This window comes from Phaethon aethereus (assembly GCF_964289735.1).
Source record: "Phaethon aethereus genome assembly, chromosome: 1".
Lineage (NCBI taxonomy): Eukaryota > Metazoa > Chordata > Aves > Phaethontiformes > Phaethontidae > Phaethon > Phaethon aethereus.
Genome location: NC_138575.1, coordinates 82,277,002 through 82,299,936, shown reverse-complemented (window position 1 = coordinate 82,299,936; position 22,935 = coordinate 82,277,002). Strand labels below are relative to the sequence as shown.

Genomic DNA, 22,935 nt, shown 5'->3' with positions numbered 1-22,935 from the left:
GAACAACTAGCAGCTCAAGCTGAAAGTTGAAAGACCTCGAAAGGCCTGAATTTCTTCCTCAGAAAAGCACTGACATCTCAGTATATTTAAGATTTTGTCTGAAAGAATACATCCATCAATATTACACTACTTTTAATATCAAAGGCATTGATATCGGCTTCAAAGGCAGTATCACCACCAACAAGAAACTTTGGCAGAACACTCCACAAGGAAGGCAAACCTACGCTGAGTCACTATGTCAACTTAAAGCTCCACTCTCCTACCCCGGGACATTTTACATACTCCCCAAATCTGTATATATTAAACCCTGTCCAACCTCATGCATTCAGCTACAGGACTCCTTCCCCTAAAACTTCAGGATTAATCAAAAATCTCCTCAAACTTCCTTACCATAGTTCTCCTCTTATTAGTCTCTTCATATTCCACAAGCTAAAAAATTACTACAGTAAAGAAAAAGACAGCAAACAACTACTTTATTGCTCTCCCTTCTATTAACAGATCCTCTGCACCACTAGTACCAGTTCTCATTCTGGATAGACTAAATGATTTGTATCTAACTAAAAACCCAGCAATTGTTCTCAGCTTGAATTTATCTTTGAAGTCAGCTGCTTATCTTTTTTGTTGTAAAGAAGAGTTTGAGTGCCTGAAGGCTTATCAGTATAGTGAAATTGAAAACTAACATTTACCACTTGACACTTTTACATTTGAGAGAAGTAAACAAAGAGATGATTTTTAAACTTCCGTGATATGCTATTTTAATTCTATTTAGCTTCAAATTCTAAAGGTCTTTTTTTTGTTGTTGTTGTTATTCAGGACATAAAAAATATAGTAATATCAAATTCCAACACATGAATGAAATATCTCTTGTTTAAAATTCTTCAGACTATAACATTCAAGTATGCCAACAAGAAACGAGTGAGTTTACAGACTGTTCCCCCAAATATTTCCAGCATTAGAGACTACAAAATTCAACTTTTGGAGGAGTAATTGTAATTTAACTGCTTTTATAACATATTTAATTTGTAATTCCTACAATCGTTAAAAGAAATATTGGAAATGTCCCTCTCAACTTCTGTTAAGTGACGTACAATTATCCTTATAGAAATACCTCTCTAAAATGTAACGCTAGAAACATTTCTGGTTCATTACTGGTTTAGGTTTCCAGTTTTCATAACCCTCTTTTTATTTTGTACCTATTCTGTTTTTGTCTTAGGAAAATATCTTTTTACTAAAAGAGACAATGGAATTCCAGTATAATAAGGAACAAACGTAACAACTTTTCTCTTCCATAGGTATAAAAAAGAAAAAATCATGCAAACTGTCTACGATATAAATTCCAGTATCTGAGCTAGTCATCTTGGGCTCCTTTTGAAGTCAGTGCACAAAACCAGGCACTTACAGGGCACAATTCATCTCATTTCAATATACGTACCCGAGAAGGTTGCAGGAAGTTTGTTCTGAATGTACTAACTTCTCTCCATACACATAGTCTAGATGAAGATAAACTAACAAGATCGCTGTGCACTGCAAGTATCAACTAGGTGCAGTGATGAATGATAGATGTCATAAGAATATCTACCACAGCATTAGGAAGACATTCAAAGGAAAAAAAAAAATACACAAAGCAGGTCCATGGAAAGGTAAAATATACTAACTTGATTATGCTTTCTTTGCTCTTCCATGGCTTCCCTCACAGCCTGGGCAATATTCTCTTTATGTCTGTCACGTTCTGCTTCCCACATTTTTCTTTCTTCTGCATGAATCTTCTCCATATTTTTCCTCTCTTCCTCTACTGCTTTCAAAACAGCCTCCCGTACTACTTCTTTTTCAGCCTTTGGAACAAATCAAGCACAAATAAATGGCCAAAATACATACCATGGGTGCCTAACTCATACATATTACTACTTCTAATGAGATCTGTCAGCTAACAAGATATGGGTTGTAAATATTTTCACGTCTGAACTATGAGTTTAAATTTATCTTAAGGTGCTACCAAGCAGGTATTACCACTGGACAATGACTTTATAGTTACAGAAAGAAAAAGAAAGTTACAAGCAAGGATCTTAAATTCCCACCTACTGCAAACACAATGTATCATAACTAGTTTGCTTAATGCCAACACAAAAAACATGCAGCAGAAACCACATAAGAATAGGTACATCACGGGTCTCCCTACACTGCTTGATATTCCAATATATGAGATATTCCTCCTCTTATCTAAAAGCATCTAAAGTCCAAAAACAGTCTAAGCACTTTCTGTGGCAAAGTAGCCAATACATACTTAAAACAAATGTGTCTTGTCTCCCAAAGCTTGTATTCTACATTTTTTTTCTTTCAATGTTTATATTCAACCATTACGTGAAATCATCAGACGACACACACTGAATTTCATGTAACCAGGTCAGCTCTACACATGCTGAGCACAGAAATATATTTATCAGACAATTATTGCATAATATCTACAAATAAATAATGGCAGGCTGATGTTCAAAATAAATAAACATGGCCTGACAAGCCACATCCACACACCCCTCAATTTTAATGACCTTACAGGTCATTCCAATGCCCTTTGGTGGTGACTATGGAACTGGTCAAGTGAAGTTATAAATGGCAAAATATACTGGGTTCCTCAAATACCTACACTTAAAAATAAAGCTGTTTCTTGCAATTCATTTGGACTTGATTTTTTTTATTTAGACATTTATAAAATAGAATAAAAATGTAAGTTAAAAAAATCTCCTATTAATTTTTTGTTACATACACTTTTTGTTATATACACATATATTTTGTTATATACACATTTTGCCTTCGATAACCACCATGAAACAGATGTTTCTGGCATTACTGAATGATACTCAGACAGGTGCTCAGCTAGTGTGCATATACCACATATGAAGATATACAGGAAATGATAATATAGCCTAACCAACTGTGCTAGGTAACATACATCACTAGTTTTCCCAGATCATTACATGCAACTGAAATTTTCTACTGGATTCTACATCAATATGAGAAATGAAAGATAACTTAACATTTGCAAAATTATCGTCTTAACCCCAATGCACTTAATAATAAAAAAAGGCGGAATAAATCATATTTTAAAAAGTAGAAGTGCATAGACAATCTGTATTAAGGCATAGGATATAGCACATATGTTCATGATTTATAAGAACTAGCTTCTTTTAAACACAGATGAGAACATAAAGTTTGACCAATTTAATTATGAAATAAGAATGAGTTGCTGAACTTGGCATTTGTAATGACACATGGAATCCACATTGCACGTCTATTACTTAACAAGAGATACCTTTGCAGCAGCTGCCACAGCTTCCTTACTTCTTTGCCTTTCTTCATCCAAACATTTGTCAAGCACTTCCTGTAAATGTTATGAAAAATTAAAGTGCAATACACAATAGAGGAGTGTCTAATAATAATTTCAAATTTCAATTATGAATGAACTCCATGGTAAAGATCAGACACCCCCCCCCCTTTTTTTTTTTTAATAAAAGCAATACCTTGTGTTTTTTAGACTGCTGCATCAAAGCTGCTTCTATCTTCTCTGATAACACATCCTTTTCTGCTTCCAAAATGTTGAGAAGTCTCTGATGCTGTTGGGAGAAAAAAATCCATATTATTGTAACCACAGTCTGCTAGTAAAACAGACAAAAATAACTCTTCCAAGACACTTAGGTTTTTAATTTTCTTACAAAGTGACTTAAAATGTAGATTTAGTTAAATGATATATACAGCACTCCTTTATTGATTTCATGACATGAAAAAAAAGTTACAATAATAAGAAATGTTTAACTTCATGATTATCTAATACTTCCTCTCAGTCTGAAGAGTATTAGGAAAGTAGTTGAAAAAAAATCACTATATAAAAGCAACACTTGAAGAATTTATAAAGATGGTCTAAGTAACACTACGCTTTAAACTTAAATTATGCCTGTACCACCTCTCAGTTATGTATATAGAAGGCAGAAGGCAAATGTATTTTTTTCAACCATTTGTGACACCATGAACTTTGAAAGCCAGGAAACGACAGCAAAAGAGAATGTTGTTTTCTTCTAATTTTCTCGTAATGCAAAACATTTTTTCAGGGAGAAAATGAACCTTGAAATTACGTGACCAAGTAGTTTACATGTAGACTTATAACCTATCACTGTTCTTAATCACAACCCATTTGTCTGTTTTTCACTAAACAGAGTAAAGCATTTGAAAGATGTTGGTTTTGTCTGCAAGAGCCAAGCTGTTTTCCAAAACTAGAAATTATTACAGGAAATTATTGATGTTGGGTATTTGTCATGAGATAATTGCTAGCAAATCAGTATATCTTTTACACGTTATTTAAGAGATTATATATTCTAACCTTACAGTATCAATACATAGTAATATTTTACAAGATCACCAAAAGAAAAGTGTAACAGTATATTAATAAAAGTATATATAGTGAACATACATTTTTTTACACAAACACTTATGCAGGCAAATACCCCTTCCACCAGCATTTCTAAGAAACAATCATTTCTGTTTCATGAATTTTATTATGTTTTAATTATAAGCGTCTCTAATAGCAGCTAGAAATACATTACCAAACTGCAATACTATGTTCTGAAAAATATTTTTTCATTTGAAGAATAGAATAGAAAACTTCTAGTCTGCTTTATAAAATAAAACACCTATCTGCCCTTCCAGGATAAACATGTAAAGAGGCATTTCCTTGTGAATTTACTTAAAATAGGTCTGAATGGAGCAGACATATTCTAATGGAAAACACCTGTGGAAGGAGTGGTGAAATTCACATCATGGTGCTACTTAATGATGTGTAACTAACTTTTCTTGTGGACTCAGTATTTTCAGACATTAGCTTTAACTATCAGGGCACTTACAGAAATTATTTTTTCCCATTAACTCCAAGGTGAAACAAATGGATTTTATTAGTTAAATGACCTCCATGACTCTTCTCTTGACTGCGCAGACTGCAAAACTGCTATTTCACTTTCATTTGAAAGAATGACACAATAGATGACAAATGTGCAAATATTTTATCAAACATATGTCAGAAATCAAAGTTTACTAATGTCAATTAAAAGACTGAAACTTTATTTGCTTCAATCAAGAATCAGCGGGGGACTTTCTAAGGGGAGCTTGTTAGAGAAAATCACCTCTATCTTTAAAACACCTACAAAAGAATGGCAGTCAACTTGTTCAGCAAGATTAGAATTTCTAGTGTTAAGACTTGCAGGCATTTAATTCCAGTTTGACTCTGACCATGAGATTTCTAGGTCAGATTTGAAGACTGTGTATGCTTATTTCAAGTTGCCATAACGGGGCAGTTACCAGATATATTTTACAACATTCTCCCTGGGACTATAATTTTCAGCCTTTGAACTTCAGGGTAGTTTTAGAAATTTTATTTTACATCTATGTATAAGACGACATTGAAGCCCATCCCCGGAAGTCCTGAAACAACACAGACATTTGCATTAATATATGCATGTGTAAGTGGCCACTGGAGATAACTAATGTCTATTCTCGCTGCAGATGAGATGCTTTCATGACTACAGCCTTCCACATTACCTCAACCTCACTACACAAAAGTTTACTTTTCATACACCTGTGACAGACCTATAATCCTGAAAAATAGATATCGGGACCAAAATTTTTTTATCATATGGAAACCTGAAAAGTTCTGACCTTTAATACAGCTCTGAAGTAAAAATATAACTCCTTCACTGCAAAGAAGAGTGCACAACTAAATCCAGAGATCAACTCTTTGTAAAAAACAAGAAAATATTACTCCAGTTGGTTGTTACAGTAATAAGGAGTTTAACAACACCTGGGTGTATCAGTTCCATGGAGATACAGCATACCAAACAAGTGGAAATATAGTCAGCAGTATAAAATATCAGTCTGCTGCTGCTAGAAGTAGAAAGGAAAATCTTTAAAATACAACATATTGTTTTTGCTTGCCACTAACTACAGAAGAGGTTCCTAATAAGTAAACGATTGCCATAAAAATGAAAGCTCCTGTGACTGGTATTTACAGTACGATTACTTTAATTGAGCTTAGGATCTCCTATTTCCTTAGTAGATTAGAAAAATCTATATGGTATTACATTTTGAGTTTTATGGAATTCACAGAAATTCAGTAAGAACTGTATTAAGAATTTTATCTGTATGTGAAAACACATCAGTTCCTATTCTTCAAGATACTAGACGTAAGCATTTGTGAGCATATTTAGAAGGCTTTTGAAACAAAAGCTAATGACTTCTAGCATATTTCAATGCAACTTCTTTTACATTACATAGCATCCCCATTTCTCATGGAAACATAAAATTTATAATTTCAAGATTGTGAATAGCTTGGCATGTTCTTTCCTATTATAATGTAAATGTTTATCCATGTGGAATAATCCCTCCATAAATGGTTACCTTCGTATCTGAACTTCCAAAAGTTCATATATCATCACAAATGTTGCAACAGCTGTCCATACAACACAGGAAAGCAAATTCTCTGTACTAGTCCTAGAGAAATAACTTGAAGAAATGTTTATTTGGCTTCAGAATTTGTATTTAGCCAATTAGTTTTCTTTTTCAGAGAGAAACATACCTTAAACTATTAAATTACATAAATTATATGAAATGAAGTAAGTAACTGAAAAGAGACAAATAGAACAAAATGTTACATGAACTGCTTCTCCCTGAAACAGGTCTCAAGTCCAAAAAGCCCATTATTGTATAGTTAGCACAGATACAAAAAGGATGAAAGCTTCCATCCTGCATGTAATTAATGAACAATTTAATTACTTATCAAGACCTTTTATTTTTTTCAAGGTACTGTTGCCCCACAGTAGTATTAGCCCTCATACAGAGCCATGGCATCTCCTTGAAAGCTGTGCTTATTAAAAGGATGGAACGTGAGCTCAGCGGTATAGATTTTTTTTCCATTTTATAGAAAAGAATGCACCACCTTTTCACCTGATTTCCTTTTTACAGAAGCACAGACCTTTCAAAGGCATACTCAGGTATCTAGGTTATGCATAACACTTGAGCAGAAAATGTGTGAAGTTACGGATAATAAAGGTTTCTGTGTGTTCCCTCTTCTGACAGCGATCAAGGAAATTTTAGCTGTTTCTGTACAATGACAGTATTCTGACAGAAAATGAAAAAAGCAGTAATGCAAAGGAAATGATTAATGAATGTATGAATAGAATTCCAAGCTGTTAGTATAAATGTCTCTGCACAGCAAGCTATTGTAACCCCTCTGGAACTGCTCTTTAAATTAGGGAAACTAGTTTTGTAGTTCACATTTAAAAATAATCCAGATACCTTCTAAGTAAAAGTTATTATATAGAAGCATTAGGTACATTCATTTTCTAAACGTATGCAGAATGACTTGGGACTCTGGTACTTTTTATATACAGTCAATGCTTCCTCAGTTGGTCTTTCAGATGAAGTTATTAAAGGAAGTTGAAGGTTAAAAACATATAAAAGGTGACAGTTTCACTTCGGTGCTTATACGTTTGAGAGCCTTCAAGTGCTTTTGTATTTTCAGCTAACATGAAATAACAGGAAGTTTTAGGTTCATTTACTTGGTTTGTAGATTTTTGTTCAACTATAATAAAGGTCTCCTAACAATACAGACCATTGCTGAATTAAAGATCATATATGCTGAGATAAATGCTTACAAGCCAAGCAAACTTATTTCATAAACCTCCTCTCCTTCTCAACAGGAATAAAAGCTACTGGAAGGATGCAAGTTGAATGAATCTCATTCAGCACTTCCAGTTTCCACAGGTAAGAATTATGTACATGTTCTTCTCTCTGTTAGACAGCATTAAAGGAATAAAGGAAGAGCATTGAGACTAAGGCACGACTCTGAGCTATCTACACACCGAATTTTGATTCCCAAGCATTGTAGAGGCCACTTTCTCTTAGGCTTATCTGGACATCATTGTACCTGTCAAGAGGATATTGCCCATGCTTCAACAAGTAAACCTGAAAAAGCCTTCAGGAAAGAGTGATCAGCCTCCTGTATGTAGGATGATGAGCTCATCAGACCTAACAGTCCTATGAAAAGTAACCAAGTCTATTCCGGTTTTCCTGTGAAACTTACGATGGAGACCTACTTATGGAGCCTTATGTTTGGAAAAAAACCACGCAACCTGTGTAGACTGTAAGGTAAGAGTCCATGAAGTTTTTAAATGGAAGTTGAAATGAGGGCTTCCTTTATTAATCAACAATCCAAGAACCAGAAAACAGGGAAAATTTTAAACATGTTGGGGCTTTGAATCCAATTATCCATCTGTTATTAAACAAATATACCTCACTCTTTAGTGCAACAAGGAAGTTTTCAGCCAGTGTAAGTTTGCTAGGCTGCACATTCACATTGTGCATGTTATCTATAAGGCACAGTAGACAGTAGAACACTACCCAGAGATACTCAGCCAGATCTAAAACCCTTTAGCTTAGGTACAACAAATAGTGTAGCTTTTTAAGTCATCATTTTGCCTGAACGAATTTCCATAGCCCAGCACCCTTACCTAGTCCTCTTTCTCACAAAGCTATAATTTGCTTCCTTTTATTCCTTAGACAGGGAGCACAGGGTTAAGAGTGCAAAATTCTGATGTGTAAAAATTCTGAAGAGCAAATTCTAGGGGAATATGATGGCCCAATGAGACACAGGAAAGTGTTTTTCAATAAAAGAAGAAAGCCAAACTTTTTAGAAAAGTAGTATTCCAAAGTAGAGAGAAATACTAGTATTCCTACCCTACTCTCTGGAAAGTAGCAAGAGAGGGTCAAGAAGATTCTTCTGAAAAAATCAACTTAAAACAAAAAGCATTCAAAAATAGGTTATAATGTTTTCCTCCCTGCAAGAAGTTCTCTAGGCAATGGTTCCAAATGAAAATCGTTTGATGTAGATTCAAATACAAATACAGAGGTTCTGTGGTTTTTCTTGATTCCTGTAAAAAAGAAATAAAAAAAAAATCTTTTTTTCCTGGAATGTGAGTCACAGAAGACATTGTAAACAGATTTAATAACAATAGCAACTAGTCAGTCTTTTTTGTTATTTTTATATATTAAATTTATTTCTGAAGAATCATGACATTTTTCTCTCAGGTAAGCATCTTTTGAAGGATTACATAGTACATCTTATAATAATTCATGGAGTGAACAAAATAATGCAGTTTATGAGCTATTTTACAGCTAAAACACTGTATTAAAGCTATTAATAACTATTTATAATTTAGTACAGTTATAATTCCTTGCATATTCCCATTAATCCTAAACTGCAAATTTAAAGAAAAATGGAAAATAGGGTGTCTTGCACAAACTGAAATGCTTTTTAAAAATATTGATAGTTTCTTCCTGGGCCCTGTACTGTTTCATTTAAAAGGGAACAAGTACAAGATTTCATTCACAAATGAGGATGCAATTCTTTTGCTATAACTAATGGGCATCCAATTCATATTTCTGCAGACTGATTCCCTCACAGTCTTGAGTAAATCATCATGCATGAACCACCAAATTCAGTATGGAGAAATTAATTTTGTTAGCTGTTATTCATAGCTTATGTAAAAGTAGTCAGTTAGATAATAATTAAAAAACAAAACAGCAAACAACAGCACAAAACACTGAAGTTAGCATGGATATTAAATATACTAAACAAAAAACCAGATTGCATTATCTGTAATATCATGGCAACAAAATATAATATTTGACACTTTCACATATCTTTCATCCAAGGAAAAAATTTCCACACACTGATGAAATGACACTTGGAACTTTTTTAATGGCATCATTCTGAAAAACAGTATATTAAGACATACATAAGTCTAATTCACCCTCAGTGAATGACCAATTTGTCTTGTAACAAAAATCTCATGAATTTTTTAATCTTACGAAACTGCACTGTAGTTAGTAGTTTAACAGAAAAAACACAGACATAATAAGACTTCATCTGTCATCTCCAATGTAATTATATATTTTTTGTGTCTTCATTTCATATGGACTTAGAACAATCCCTGTCCTTTGAGATTTGTGGAAAAGTATCTTCAGAAACATGTAGCAAATGTTTCAGTGCTTGATTCATCAGCAGGAATAATAAGTGCTGGATTGCACTTTTTAAGAATTCACCAATTCAAATTTGTTCACCTATTTTAACAAGAAATCTTCTTAAGCCATAAAGTTCTACTTTCATTTCTGTCTCATGAAGGAATCTAACAGTAGGAAGAAATAACACAGGTCGTGGGAAACATTATCTCTGTGTAAGAGGGAGATGACATAACAAAAATACACAGTTAGAGCATCATGATTTTGTAATGTTATCAAAATATGTCTATTTCTACATCTTTTTCAAAATATTATCCTGAGGAAGCAGGCAACCTTATCAAAACACTAATAATAGTTTTCTGCTCCTGTAGAAAGGCTAGCTATATTTAACAGCATATTTTTTTATATGGCACCTTTTCTTCACTACTGCTAAACGATGCCTAAGTCAAATTACAAGATCTGGTAATCATAACTAGCTTCCTACACTGTCCTCACTATCTGTGGCATCTGAGTGTTTGGCAGCGCAAGGTGGAAAATATGTCTGAAGAATTCCAACATCTGTTACATATTTCCACTTCCTCAAATTATAACTTATTACTGCATGGTTGAACTGTATCTTTTTGCCAGTTTGAGGTCCAAGTGGCTAAACAAAGCAGCAAAACTTTTCTAAAAGAAAGCTCAGGAATCAGCAAAACATTATTAAACCAGAAAAGTTAAAACAAGGAAAATATAAGGAAAATTATAATAGCGGTAATAAAATAACTAAGCCTATACTCCTCCTCAGGGTTCTGCTCAGCAGTATACAGACAGTATGTAAACTGTATAATTTGAGGCACATGGGAGGCTGAAATTAAGCTTAAAACATTTTGCTGCATATGTGCTTTATTGTTTATAAATAAAGTAAGAAGCTATCCAAAGTCATCTAATAATGAAAATACTTCTCTCAGAAAGTATACATAGTAATAGAGACTATTAAAACCCCCACAAAGTTCAAGGTCCTAAGGATACAGAGATAAGGAACTCCAGCATGAAAAAAAGTATTCGTTAGCCCTTCTGGTTTTGTGATCTAATTAATTTCACAGACTGTATGAGTTCTCACAGAATTGCTTTATGTCTCAGGAAAAATAAAAGTAAATTAACTCCTAAAATATAAGCAACATAAACAGCACAATGGTCAGTAGTGGAGACAGCAAAAGGGAGGAAAAAATAATTTTTCAACAATAGCTGACAGACAAATAATTAAGGAGAAAAAAAATCGTACTATGTTACTTAGTTGTGCAGTATTGACAATATAAAATCATAACAAGTAATGAAGATTTTGAGGAAACTTGGTATATAAGCAAAAGGCAGAAAGCAAAAAAATCACACTAAAGAGCTACTTTCAAGTGGAACTTGACAAATCCAAAGCAGCAAATACAATTTTCAGATAAGAGTTTTGGTTGAGACTCTGAAAGTATCCTGGCTGAATTAACAGTATAAAGGGACTACAAAATCATTCTCTAACTAGCTTGCAATAGAGGGCAGATTCAAATGAAGTTAGAGGACTCTGGTAAGGATTTACATTTTTGCAAAAAATAGATATGCCTTTTTGAATCTTAGCAATGTAACCTTTACTTTGGGAGGTAAATACTAAGCAACACTGGATACAAAGTCAACACATACAAAACCAAAACACAGAGCGAGGATAAATCAAACTTTTTCAGGATTTAAGGAAAAAAAAAACAACCCACCCAAACAAAAAAAAGTCTTCCCAGCACAGGAATAGCTGATTCTTCATCTTTTCACTCTAATTCTCTCTGTATACACAGATATCATGGAATTACTATAAATTTAGGAATAAATTATTCAAATTGACAACAGGATTCTAATAAATTCTTTTTCCCTCCTTTACATAACCGGGAACTACCAGAGAATAAAGAAGTTCTGAGAAAGTCTAACGTCACTCTTGGCAGAAGAGCAGCAGACCTGAAAAGGCACATCTCGATGAACTATGTTTAAGGATGAGAAGTTAGGTACAAAGTGAATTAGCTGAAAACGTAACGGGAATGACTGATAGAAAGTACTTCATTTTGGAGGGAATGAATAAACAATTATTCCCCCAGCAGCAAACTGCAAGACTTCTGAGAACTGAGAGGAAATGCCGAAAGAAGGGGACATGATAAATACTCTCGAGAATTTCCAAACCTATCATAGTTGGAACTAATAAACCAGAAAGGTTATGTCCACCGCATTGTTCATTTTTTCAGTCTCCAAGTCTTCATGATTATTCAAATACCTACTACTCTCACTGCAAAAATTTGCTAATGTCTCCAAAAAATGCAAATATTCAAAATTCTCTAAGAATCTACTTTGCATAAACTCCCTTCAAGATCAGGTATTGAAAAGATTTCACAATTACTACCATTAGATCGGAAAAACATAGAACCTCTTTTGTTTACAAGAGGGGGAAAAAGAAATAATCAAACTTCATAAGATGAGCTTTATTATATAAACACAATGCACATTATGAGTAGATATAAAAACAAGATTTGAAATAATAGAAAATTATACTTCCTGACTGTGGAACTGAGTTGCTGAATGAAATAAACATTTTCTCTGGCATACAAACACTCACTTGATATACAAGACAAGTACTTTTTACATTTGACATTTTAGGAATTGTTGGGGGACTTACTGGTACTCTTTGCAGAAGGCTATGCAAAACACATCAAAATGCATCATCCAAATACTAGAGAAGGTAAAGTATCTATCACATTCCAGCAGCTCATTACTCTTGTCACACCAGTTTTCTGCTTGTCTAAAAGCTGTAAAGCTGTTTTTGGAAGCATCATATACTTCAAAAAAATGAGTTCTAGCAAATGGAACTTCTACTCTGACTGACCTTTCAGCAAATTGTTTTCAAAATGAAGCTAAACCACTACTTTTCTGAGCGTGTCTCAAAAAAAGGGCACAAGATTTAATGCACTGTCCAACAGATTTTGAACTATTATTTATGATACAAATGACAGCCAGTGGAAAAAGAATTAAGGACATGGGGCAAACTCTACTTATCTTAAATGCTATTGCATCTACAAATGCGAGATTTGTTTCATAGCTTCACATAAAATCATCATGAAAAATATCAATATACAAAAGTGTAGAGGAAGCATTTAACTGAGTTCTTTCCTTTTTGTGTGACGCTTCCAGTACTGTTCTGCCTCAGCAGTTACAGCAGCAGCTCCTCTGGCCTCTTAAACTATGGAAAAAAATCTCAGCATAATATACTCTATACAAAGGAAAACTGCAGGCCACACATCCGTAAGGGTTCACTGAGTAGCAGAAAAAAAGTTCAGCCCAGGAAAGGAATATGCATGCAACTAAACTACAGCATTAAGGACTTCTATTCCTTGTCCTTCTTTATTCTTCTTTTACATGAGTCAAAAAGGAAAATATGCAGACTAACAAAATTACCACAGTAAAATATATTCCCCTTAACTACATTCAAGCATGAAAACACCACACAGAATGTACAGTTGTATCTCTTTGATTGATACTGTTTCCTCAGGAAGACATAGAGAAAAAAAGGAATATTGTCAAGTTAAAATTATGAGATGGAAATGTGTGATCTGAGCTTCACTTCACATATACTTTAATCCCTCTCCATTCCAGAATGCTTGTTTCCAACTATTTAGAAGTCAGTGAGGAAGGTGACCATCAAGGTATGGAAACAAAAGTGCAAGATAAATAAATAGAGGGAAAATGATTTTTCATAAATGAGAAACAATTCACTGCAGGTATTCAAGATTTTATTTTACCTTAATACACAGATCATTGACTGTTTAAAATGAATATAAAAATCAACCTCAATATAGTTTAAGTTTTTAACACCATCTGCTTTGATTGAATAGTAAGAGAAATTTCTAATACATCATCATTTCTAGGGCTTCCAGTGCAAGTGGTCATTCCTTTTACATTACCATGCTCATGGTCTAGCAAACTTGATGAGAAAATTCCTTAGCATATCCTAGTTGTACACAGTAAATACTTCTAAATAATAGATGATTGCTTACTCCATCTTTTTATGGTGCCTTTTATGGTCCATGCTTCTTAAAGTTACTCTGTCTCTATGTCTTCTCTATGTTCAGAAGAAAAACCTACTTTGATGTTTGAACAGACTACTTCTATTCAAACACTGGAAAACGGGGAAAGGTGAAAGACACCCTATTCCACATATTACAGTATGAAACAGCAGAATATTGCCAGTGATACCTGCCTCTGCTAGCTGCATCCAGCATCCAGCCCAGACATTTGCTTGGTTACAAAGTCTCAGTGATGAAACCATATTTCTCCATAAGTATGAGACATATTTACTGAACGTAAATTATATATATAAAAAATTTCTGCTCTTTCCCGCTAAAAATTGAGTATGCATAGCCTGTAGACCTTTTCCATGCCTCATTTGTCATAAAAGATTGCTAGCACTTACTAAAGAAGGTAGAACTATGATCTAAATTTGTCAGCAACCTCACAGAGAGATAAATTTTACTGTCAGATATCTGGTTTGTTTTTTGGTTTGTTTGTTTTTAGCATTCATACTTAATAAGATACGTATTGTTCTACCCCATGTGGCATCTCACTTCTAGCACTGACCAATACCTGTCTATACTGAAGTGCTTTTATTAACTTGCAGTTATATGTGTCTTCATTTTCTAAGTTTTAAAAATTTATATTCAAAAGTTTGTTGGATCATGTTTTTCAGTATGTATTTTCATATGGCACATGAGTTAAACCACAAGATCAAAGTTGGTGTTTATTTTCAGGAGACAATATCAAATATGTTTGTGTCTCAGAAAAAGATAAGGATGAAATTTGTGATTTTCCAACTTGTAATAAACTGACATGTGTTTTCCAATGACATTTTCTCTGATATCCTCAAATGCTAGAAATGTATAACTGACGTGTATCGCTTTCCTAAATATACACTATATGATGTGACTGATTCCTGGCATAGAGGTGAATTCTCATTGTCCTGTTCATTGATGAAAGACACTACGACCCTGGTGCCCCTGAATATGCCATCAGAATGCCTTGCTTGCTTTTTGAAATGTTGATATGAGAGTGTATTTCCTTGAAAAAAACCAGCAGCCCTAAAGATTTTTCCCCAGGAAGCATCCATTACAGTGATCATGATTTCTTTGAGGGAATTGGTCCTTTCAACACGTTCCAGCAAAGGGGAAAGGAGACCCATAAGCTGCAGAGCTAGGGGACATTTGAGGTTGGATATTCAAGACAAGTGGCATTAATGGACTAAGAAAAGGGTAGATGTAGAAATACCTGGCATCTGTGGACAGTAACTGAGTAGTAACTGATACTCATCTCTCAAGTGTTTGTTTCAAGAGCAATGCATAGTGATAACGATTAACACAGAAAGACACTTCACTGAGAGGCAGTTCAGTGCAGTATGTCAGAGAGTATATTGAACAAAGCTACTCAAGGAGATATTTTTAAAACTGTGCAAACTATTCCCGGATGCTTTGAAAGACTTAAAATGCAAAATCTGAGACTTCCCTCACTTGAAGGAAGAAAAAGTACTATATAACACACACGTAGAAACTTCAAGCAGATGAAGCTAAACTACAAAATAGACCGGAACTTTCTTACTTTAGGATCAGTGGGGAAGGCATCTGCCGGAATGGCCACAACAGAAAATGACTCAGAATTTTACTCTGGAGAAGTTTCTGTAATTTTATCAACGTCCTAAAACGCAAACCTATGGAGTTAGACCTAGTGTAAGAGTACAGTTAAAAGTTAGCTGACAGACCTGAAACAAGATATAGAACTGAAGACAATTTGTGTTGATGGGCTGATGGTTCCCTTCTGTAGATGATGTTACCTATAGCTAGCCAGTATGCTGCAAAACCTCACATGTAATGATCAAAGATGAATTGCAGAATTTTGTCCAGTGGAAAACTGAGATAGAACTATAGGACTAGGCCTTTCACATCTTCCCCTATCCTGGAAGATACAGCCTTGTACACTGACCATATCAGCAGTATGGTACCTCTCTAGACAGACTTTTAACATGCATCTCCATCATAAGCACAACACCCTGATAAAATTCAGCTTCAAAATCAGAAACTTAAATAAACTCTAATGATAGGTTAAAGACAAAAAAACCCAGCCTTTCCTCCTTCTCAAAGAGACAGTTTTGGGAGGGAGGGGTATGGGAATTTCGGAGGAAAATGAGGTTAGGAGAAAGCATGAGGAAGGAGTTATTACACGAGATAATCTTGATTTTGTGGAACTGGAAATAAAACACCAGAAAATTAGAAGGAATGGCAAATGAGGACAAAAAATTACGTGGGCTGACAAAGTTTTACATGGGCTTCTTTTACTTATTAGAAGTTTGAAGACAAAATACTGCTTGTAAGGTAATAATATTAGAAGGGAACAAAAAAAGAGAATCTGTGTTTGTGTACAGAACATACTTGCACTGTGTGATTACTGCTGCACCAAAAAAAAAAAATCTTTACAGTGATATAGATACTTACAATTCTCCATGTAAAGGTGGATATGCAAGGTACAATCCTATAACATAGTGTATTAATCAGCTTGGTGTATAAACATTAGTACTTATTTCAGCAATCTTAACTGTTAGCACAGAACCAAACCATTTGAACAAAACCATATGCTAAACACCAAACCATACATTTACGAATGAATATATTAAAAAAAGAGTAAAATCGTACTACACATTTCTCAGATCTCTTCCAACAAAGATTTATGTGTGAACAAAATTTGCCAGTATAAGTCCTATTTTATTAAACCTGGTAGATCTGCCATAAGCACTCACACTTGTCTACCTGATTAGGCTTCAAAATCCCAGTTTTATATTACAATTAAAGGTGGTAATCCTTGATTGAGTTGAATGAGAAATGACTTGGAAGTTTGTGAACAAAAGGAAAACCTTTTCTGGGATCTAAAGGCGGTGTTAAGTTGCGTTAAATGTAGACATGATGTGAACGGGGCACTGTGTTATGTCATAAGTACTCTCCTGTCCTACACCCAAGAATAGGTCTCTTGCATTGTTGGGTTCTCCCCAGGTAAAGCAGAACTTCTTGAACATGTTTTCACATTTCTGTCTCTGCCCTTTGGTTTGCAATGCAAAAAAACGGGAGCAATATTTGTGTCAAAATCTCAATCTGTAAGTACACTCTCAAAAAATCCTCCAGTACTTTTCCCAGATTTCATGAGATTCACTCCTTTTTAACATCCAGAAAATGGTATCAAGTCAGGAAACAATATGTTCATTTCAGAAACACAAAACATTTCCTTAAAATTCATTTTCATTTGCTTTTTAGGCAGAGCTTTATATGGTAAGCATTAAATAACTGTAGTTCTGTGCAATATACTCCTCATTCATGATGGAATTGATTTCTCCAAACTATTACATCATTCCTTCATACTGTTTATACAAACGTTTATATATTTAATATATGTTTGCACTAAGTGTTAATTGATATGGACTTAACAGTGAAATGGTCATAAAATACCATTGGAAAGGTGGAATACTTCAAGTGGACTTTTGATGTATTTAGGTCTAAATATACCCCAAGAAAATTAAATAAACAAACTATAATCCTTTGTATTTTTAGTAGAATTGTTGCTAACAGTGCTTAAAAGGTTAACTGTTAATATTGCTAATTGCAGTGTAAACAACTTGAGGATGCTATTAGCAAATTAGTGCTTTTTCTTTTTTAACTAATATACTAATGTTCACTATTACTTTGATTCAAGAACCATACTTAAGTAAAACCAAGATATTTTCATTTACAAACAAGGTTTACACTGCTCAGATACTCATCGGTAATTGATGTGATTCCAAACACTTGCTATGCAGTGTGCTTTTACTCAAGTCATGTTAAATTAGCCAATATAGGCCTATTTATGTACTTGTATTTCTGAATATTATTTAATTCATCACAGCTAGTTTTTTAATTTTTATGTAAGATTTCTATGAAATAAAAATAGGTTTGGACAACAGATGTTTGTGTCTACTATCTAAGAACATAAAAAAATTTGGACCAAAAATTTGTGCAAATCCTATACAATCAAATCCTGCATTTAACAATATAAATGAAAAAGAATTGCATGTTTTCTCCAAGACTACAGAAAATGGCAGCTGTTAAAGGAGTAAGCATTAAGTTGCTCTAACACTTTTTCTCAGTGCTACACTCCTCTTGAATCTGTTCTAAGCAGGTTTAAATGTTATAAAACACATTTGGTCCCAACAGATGAGGAGTCATTTTTTATTTTGCATTTTTAAGTATTTGTGTGTACTGTTATGCTGAGCACACAAGGTGAAAGATTGATTATTTTCTTTGGTGATCACATATGTTAATATTTTTTCAAACAGAAAAAAGTTGAAACTAAAAGAAAACCATGAAGATTTTTGTATGTTCACATCCATACCTGAGCATTAAGAAGTTCTTCACATTTGTGAGAATGTTTTTCAATTGCTAGTATATACTGTTTTTCAATAGCTGCTCCTTGCTGTTGTAGCAGTGCCTGCAAAAAGAAAGCACAGAATATTCAACATAGATATAACTGGGATGTTTATTGGTAACTGCAGATCTACTAATACTTGTGCATAACCAGAATGTGGAATGCTGTTATAAAATTGGAATGTGCAACTATTAAAGTACCCTTCTATGTAACACTACCTTGTTTTCAGTCAAGACTAAAATTTTTTGGATCTCAGATTTCTTACACACAGTCTGCTTAAAAGAGAGCAGCACACAGCAGATAGAGGAGGAGAGTATTTCTGTTAAATATACTCCGTTTTAGTGGGACCACACAAGAAGAGAAGCATATGAAAGCTGCTGAAGAAAAAAAAAAAAAAAAAAAAAGCCAGACATATTTCCCTGGCTGACAAAACTCCACATCCTCTCGGCACAGTGTAAGATCCCATGGGCCAAGCATGATCTTCACAACCACAAGTCAAATAAAAGCAGATGGAAATTCTGAGTAATTTAAAACATAAAAGAATGCCCCCCCAGGAAGTTCACACTCAAATGTGAAGCAGTGGAAGCCGAAGTGTGGAAAGTCGAAGTACCAAGACAGTAACAAAGAGATGATAAAATTAGGAACTCTGTGTGTGTGTGCATGTGTGTGCGCATGTGTGTATTCACATGCACTTGACTGCAGAATCTCCAGCATCTGAATGCAAAAAGAGAAATAAAAAAATTTTAACATACGTGAAAACACAAATTACCATTTGAGGAATTACATTCAGGCTTCCTTAAACAATGATGGCATTTTAACATGGGATTTACTTAACTCATCCTATGCAAGTCTTTTACCCTAATATCATAAAATATCTATGTCACTTTCCATATGTCACTATTCATTTGGCTATTTATACACTATGTAACAAAGTATTTTTAACTAGTAATCAATATAGTGAAATAGTTGAAATTACTGTGTCGTTTAGACAGAAGTTTTATAGGAAACAGACCTTTGGCCCGAATGCAGACAAAGAAAAAAAATCCCATCTTTCAAACAATCTTTATTTTACAGATATATTTACTTCATGGAACATAACACACACATTAAATACAATTTTGAATACTTAAAAAAAACCAAAAATGTATACAAAAAATACCTTCTGACAATTTTTGAATTATCTTTCCAAATTTTCTGCTAATTAGCCCTTATGCCAAAATTAGTGTTCTTCAGTAATGCTATAGCATGGTAGTAGTTTTCATCATGAGTTCAGAAAGATTTAAAAGGTAGAAAATGGTGCTTAACACTTACTTCAATCAAAGTCTAATAATACATTTACCAGTCTTTGCAGGGGATTTAGCTAGCCATAAGTTTACATCCATACAAGCCAATTTCTTTCCAACTTTTCTTTCCAATGGCATGTAGAGGTAGTTAGTTTTTTAAATTTTTTTTTTTTTTAGAAGATATATAAAAATTTTACATTCAGAAACAAAAGCCTTCCTTTTCTATAATAGACAGTATTAATATAGTTTAAATAGTACTACAGAATTGATCCTGTATTGGCTATTCCACTAGTTGGCCAAGTAAGGAAATAGAGATGTTATGCTGTAAAAAAAAATCTCCAGATAAAAATCTTTATTTCTATGGAGAGATGCAGCCAATCATTGCCGCTAGTCAAACAAGCCTTTAAAGTACAGAATAAATTATCTATGGCAAGGCCCAAATCTTTCCAAGTCACTTAAAAGAAGACAAGGTGTATCACACAGTACCCTGAAATAGCAATAACTCCTTATTATAAATATAAGGTTTCCCCTTTTAAGGGGAAGGTGAAGATTCTCAGAACCTTATGATCTTAAAACATGCTTACAGTCAAAACAGAATGCTGATTTCTAATTGATTTTAAAGTGTAGACTGTTTTTATTCTCATGAGAAAATTTTGATGCTCAGGACTGATCATAATTGCCAGTAGTGTCAGGTAATCACTTCAGTAAAACAGGAAGTCTACTCTTCCAAAGTATGAACAGAAAACTGTCATAGAAAATTGACATGACTAAAAAAATGTATCTTGCCCTTTAAATTATGTCTTTCATTATTCTTCATTTATCAACAAAATCATGTCCCATATTTAATAAATTATTAGAATTAAGACAATTTTAAAAATAAAAGAAAAGCCAAACGTGACAATTTCCTTTAATTCTAATCTAACATGCAGTTGTTACCTAGAACACTACTATGTTCATTGCATATATCCTACATCTGCCTGGCTCCAGCTGACTCTAAAAAGTAAATATGAACATAAAGATGTCATAAAACAATGTCTTTCCAAGATTGTAAAAAAAAAAAACCAAAAACCAAAAACCAAAAAACAAAAAACACAACACCACAAAAAACCCAAAAAACCCCACAAAAACCATGGAGTTAAAAAATGAGGTAATTTTCATCTTTGTCTGATCACAACCACCATTTAAGATTTATTGATGGGGTAAATACAGAACAGATACATGATATCCATTCAAAGCTTTTACAAATTCCAAGAAAATAAACTACTTAAATTACTAATTAACTAAAACATACATTTAGCTATTTGATGATAGCCATCTCTAACTCTTGTAGTTACATACTTCCTTCAGTACTATGACACTAAGTCTTTTGACTAACCGCTATACTGGGCAACTAATTATCCCTGCTGAAACACCACTTTTTTCCTTAATTAATTACACAATTATCCTGGTCGGCTCATGTTCCATAAATCTATGGCCACTGACCTAATATCAAGCTGGCACTCTTGAAGCAATCTCCCTTTTATAGCTCATTCAATCATTTCAAGTAAGGTTACACCAGGATGTAGCCTATGGCATGTGTTGCACAAAGTCAAAGGGTAGGAAGTCAATATGGGTGCTCTTGGTAATTCAGTTCTCCTTCTATATATTGTGCAATGAACTTCCTTGACACAGGGTGGCAAGGGTCATCTTGTATCAACAGCCAGTTTCAGGACTGTGATGGAGAGGTGTCAGTGTTGATGTGGATCTGCTTCTACAATCCTGACATTTGTTGCCTCAGTCTACACTTGTTATAGTCACAGAGGAAATAGTGGGTTCAGATTTTCATGAATTCTTTACATTTATCAACTAGTGCTTACCGCTTCTTGGCTTTTTTTTTTTTATCTCCTCAGCACAACACACTTCACAAGCCCTAACTACATCTGCCTTTAACCAAAAGTGAGGTCGCCTTTTAGGTCTTTACTAGAGCCAAATAAAGTAATCTTTTTCAGGGAGTTACTAGATCTTCTATTCCCATTTGTAACTTCCTTGGCTTTCAAAAAACGTCTGCCTCCCAACCTCTTATGTAAGTCATCATATCAGGGAACAGTTTAAAGAAGTGTGGTATCTTAGATAAACAACTATTTAAAGTGGTTTGCTTAAAATTCAAATACAAAGCCAGGTATGAACAAGAATGAACTGCAGCCACTTTAGTGGCTGCTTAACCATAGTTGTGATAGTAAGTACATCATCATTTGATCTGATGCCTTTCCACTAATCAAAGACAGAATTTGCAAGGTTTATATGTGCTAAATAATCAAAGTATATTTAGATATAATAAGAAAAATAGTAACATCTTTCCTCTGACTCCTGAAAACCAAAAATATCACCACAGCTCCAAGTAATCAAACATATATGCATTGCCTTTTAACATTGTCTTCTTCTCTGCATCTCATATTACACTTTTACCATTACTAAACTGGGCAAAAAACATTAACTGAGAAAACCAAGAATTAATGTCTACTCTGACATTGTTTTACTAGGTTTGATTCAGTTATAATCAATTTTCAACTTGTCATATCTTTTTAGCTAATCAAAGCTAAAATTCAGCCAAGTTCTAAGCCTCAGACTTTAAACTATAGCTGTTTTGGCTTGTATATCAGAAAAATAAAATTATAGTAGATAGTAGCACTGAGAAAGTTAAGAGAAGGGTGCCAAATTAACACTTCTATATTTAATTCCTCTACAACCAGAATTACTCCCAAAAATTACACTGAATTAAGGTATCTAGTGGGGTTTATTTGGTCAAAAAAAGAATGGGACAAGAAAAATATTTTAACAATTAATATAGCTTGATATCCTCAGTTTCAATACAGGAACAGAAGATGACTCAAAGAAGTGACAAGAAACTATCAGAGTCAGACATGGAAGAGCAAATCTTTAGGTCCCATTCCAAAATCTATCAGGTATCAGACGGATTACAGTTTGAGGTACTGTTGTATTTTCTTCCTTTCAAAAACAAATGAAAAATATCATTATGTGCTCCTCTCGCCTTATCAGGACTCAAACCAGTGGAACTTAACCAAAAAGGAAAATTAGGAGTCTTCACTCTGCCTCAGTCCTGATTTTCCTTTCC

The 22,935-nt window shown here is 33.9% G+C and overlaps 1 protein-coding gene across 1 annotated transcript in view; it reads right to left on the bottom strand.

The window, feature by feature from the left end:
- The window catches only part of CCDC91 (coiled-coil domain containing 91), a gene marked incomplete at its 5' end in the record, with an annotated part of 133,582 nt that overhangs the window by 51,633 nt on the left and 59,014 nt on the right, over positions 1 to 22,935 (bottom strand). Inside the window, 4 exons of the mRNA XM_082011971.1 lie at positions 1,656 to 1,832; positions 3,308 to 3,376; positions 3,516 to 3,608; positions 18,508 to 18,603. Of these exons, the coding sequence (XP_081868097.1) occupies positions 1,656 to 1,832; positions 3,308 to 3,376; positions 3,516 to 3,608; positions 18,508 to 18,603 (435 nt within the window). The remainder of the gene's footprint in view (positions 1 to 1,655; positions 1,833 to 3,307; positions 3,377 to 3,515; positions 3,609 to 18,507; positions 18,604 to 22,935) is intronic.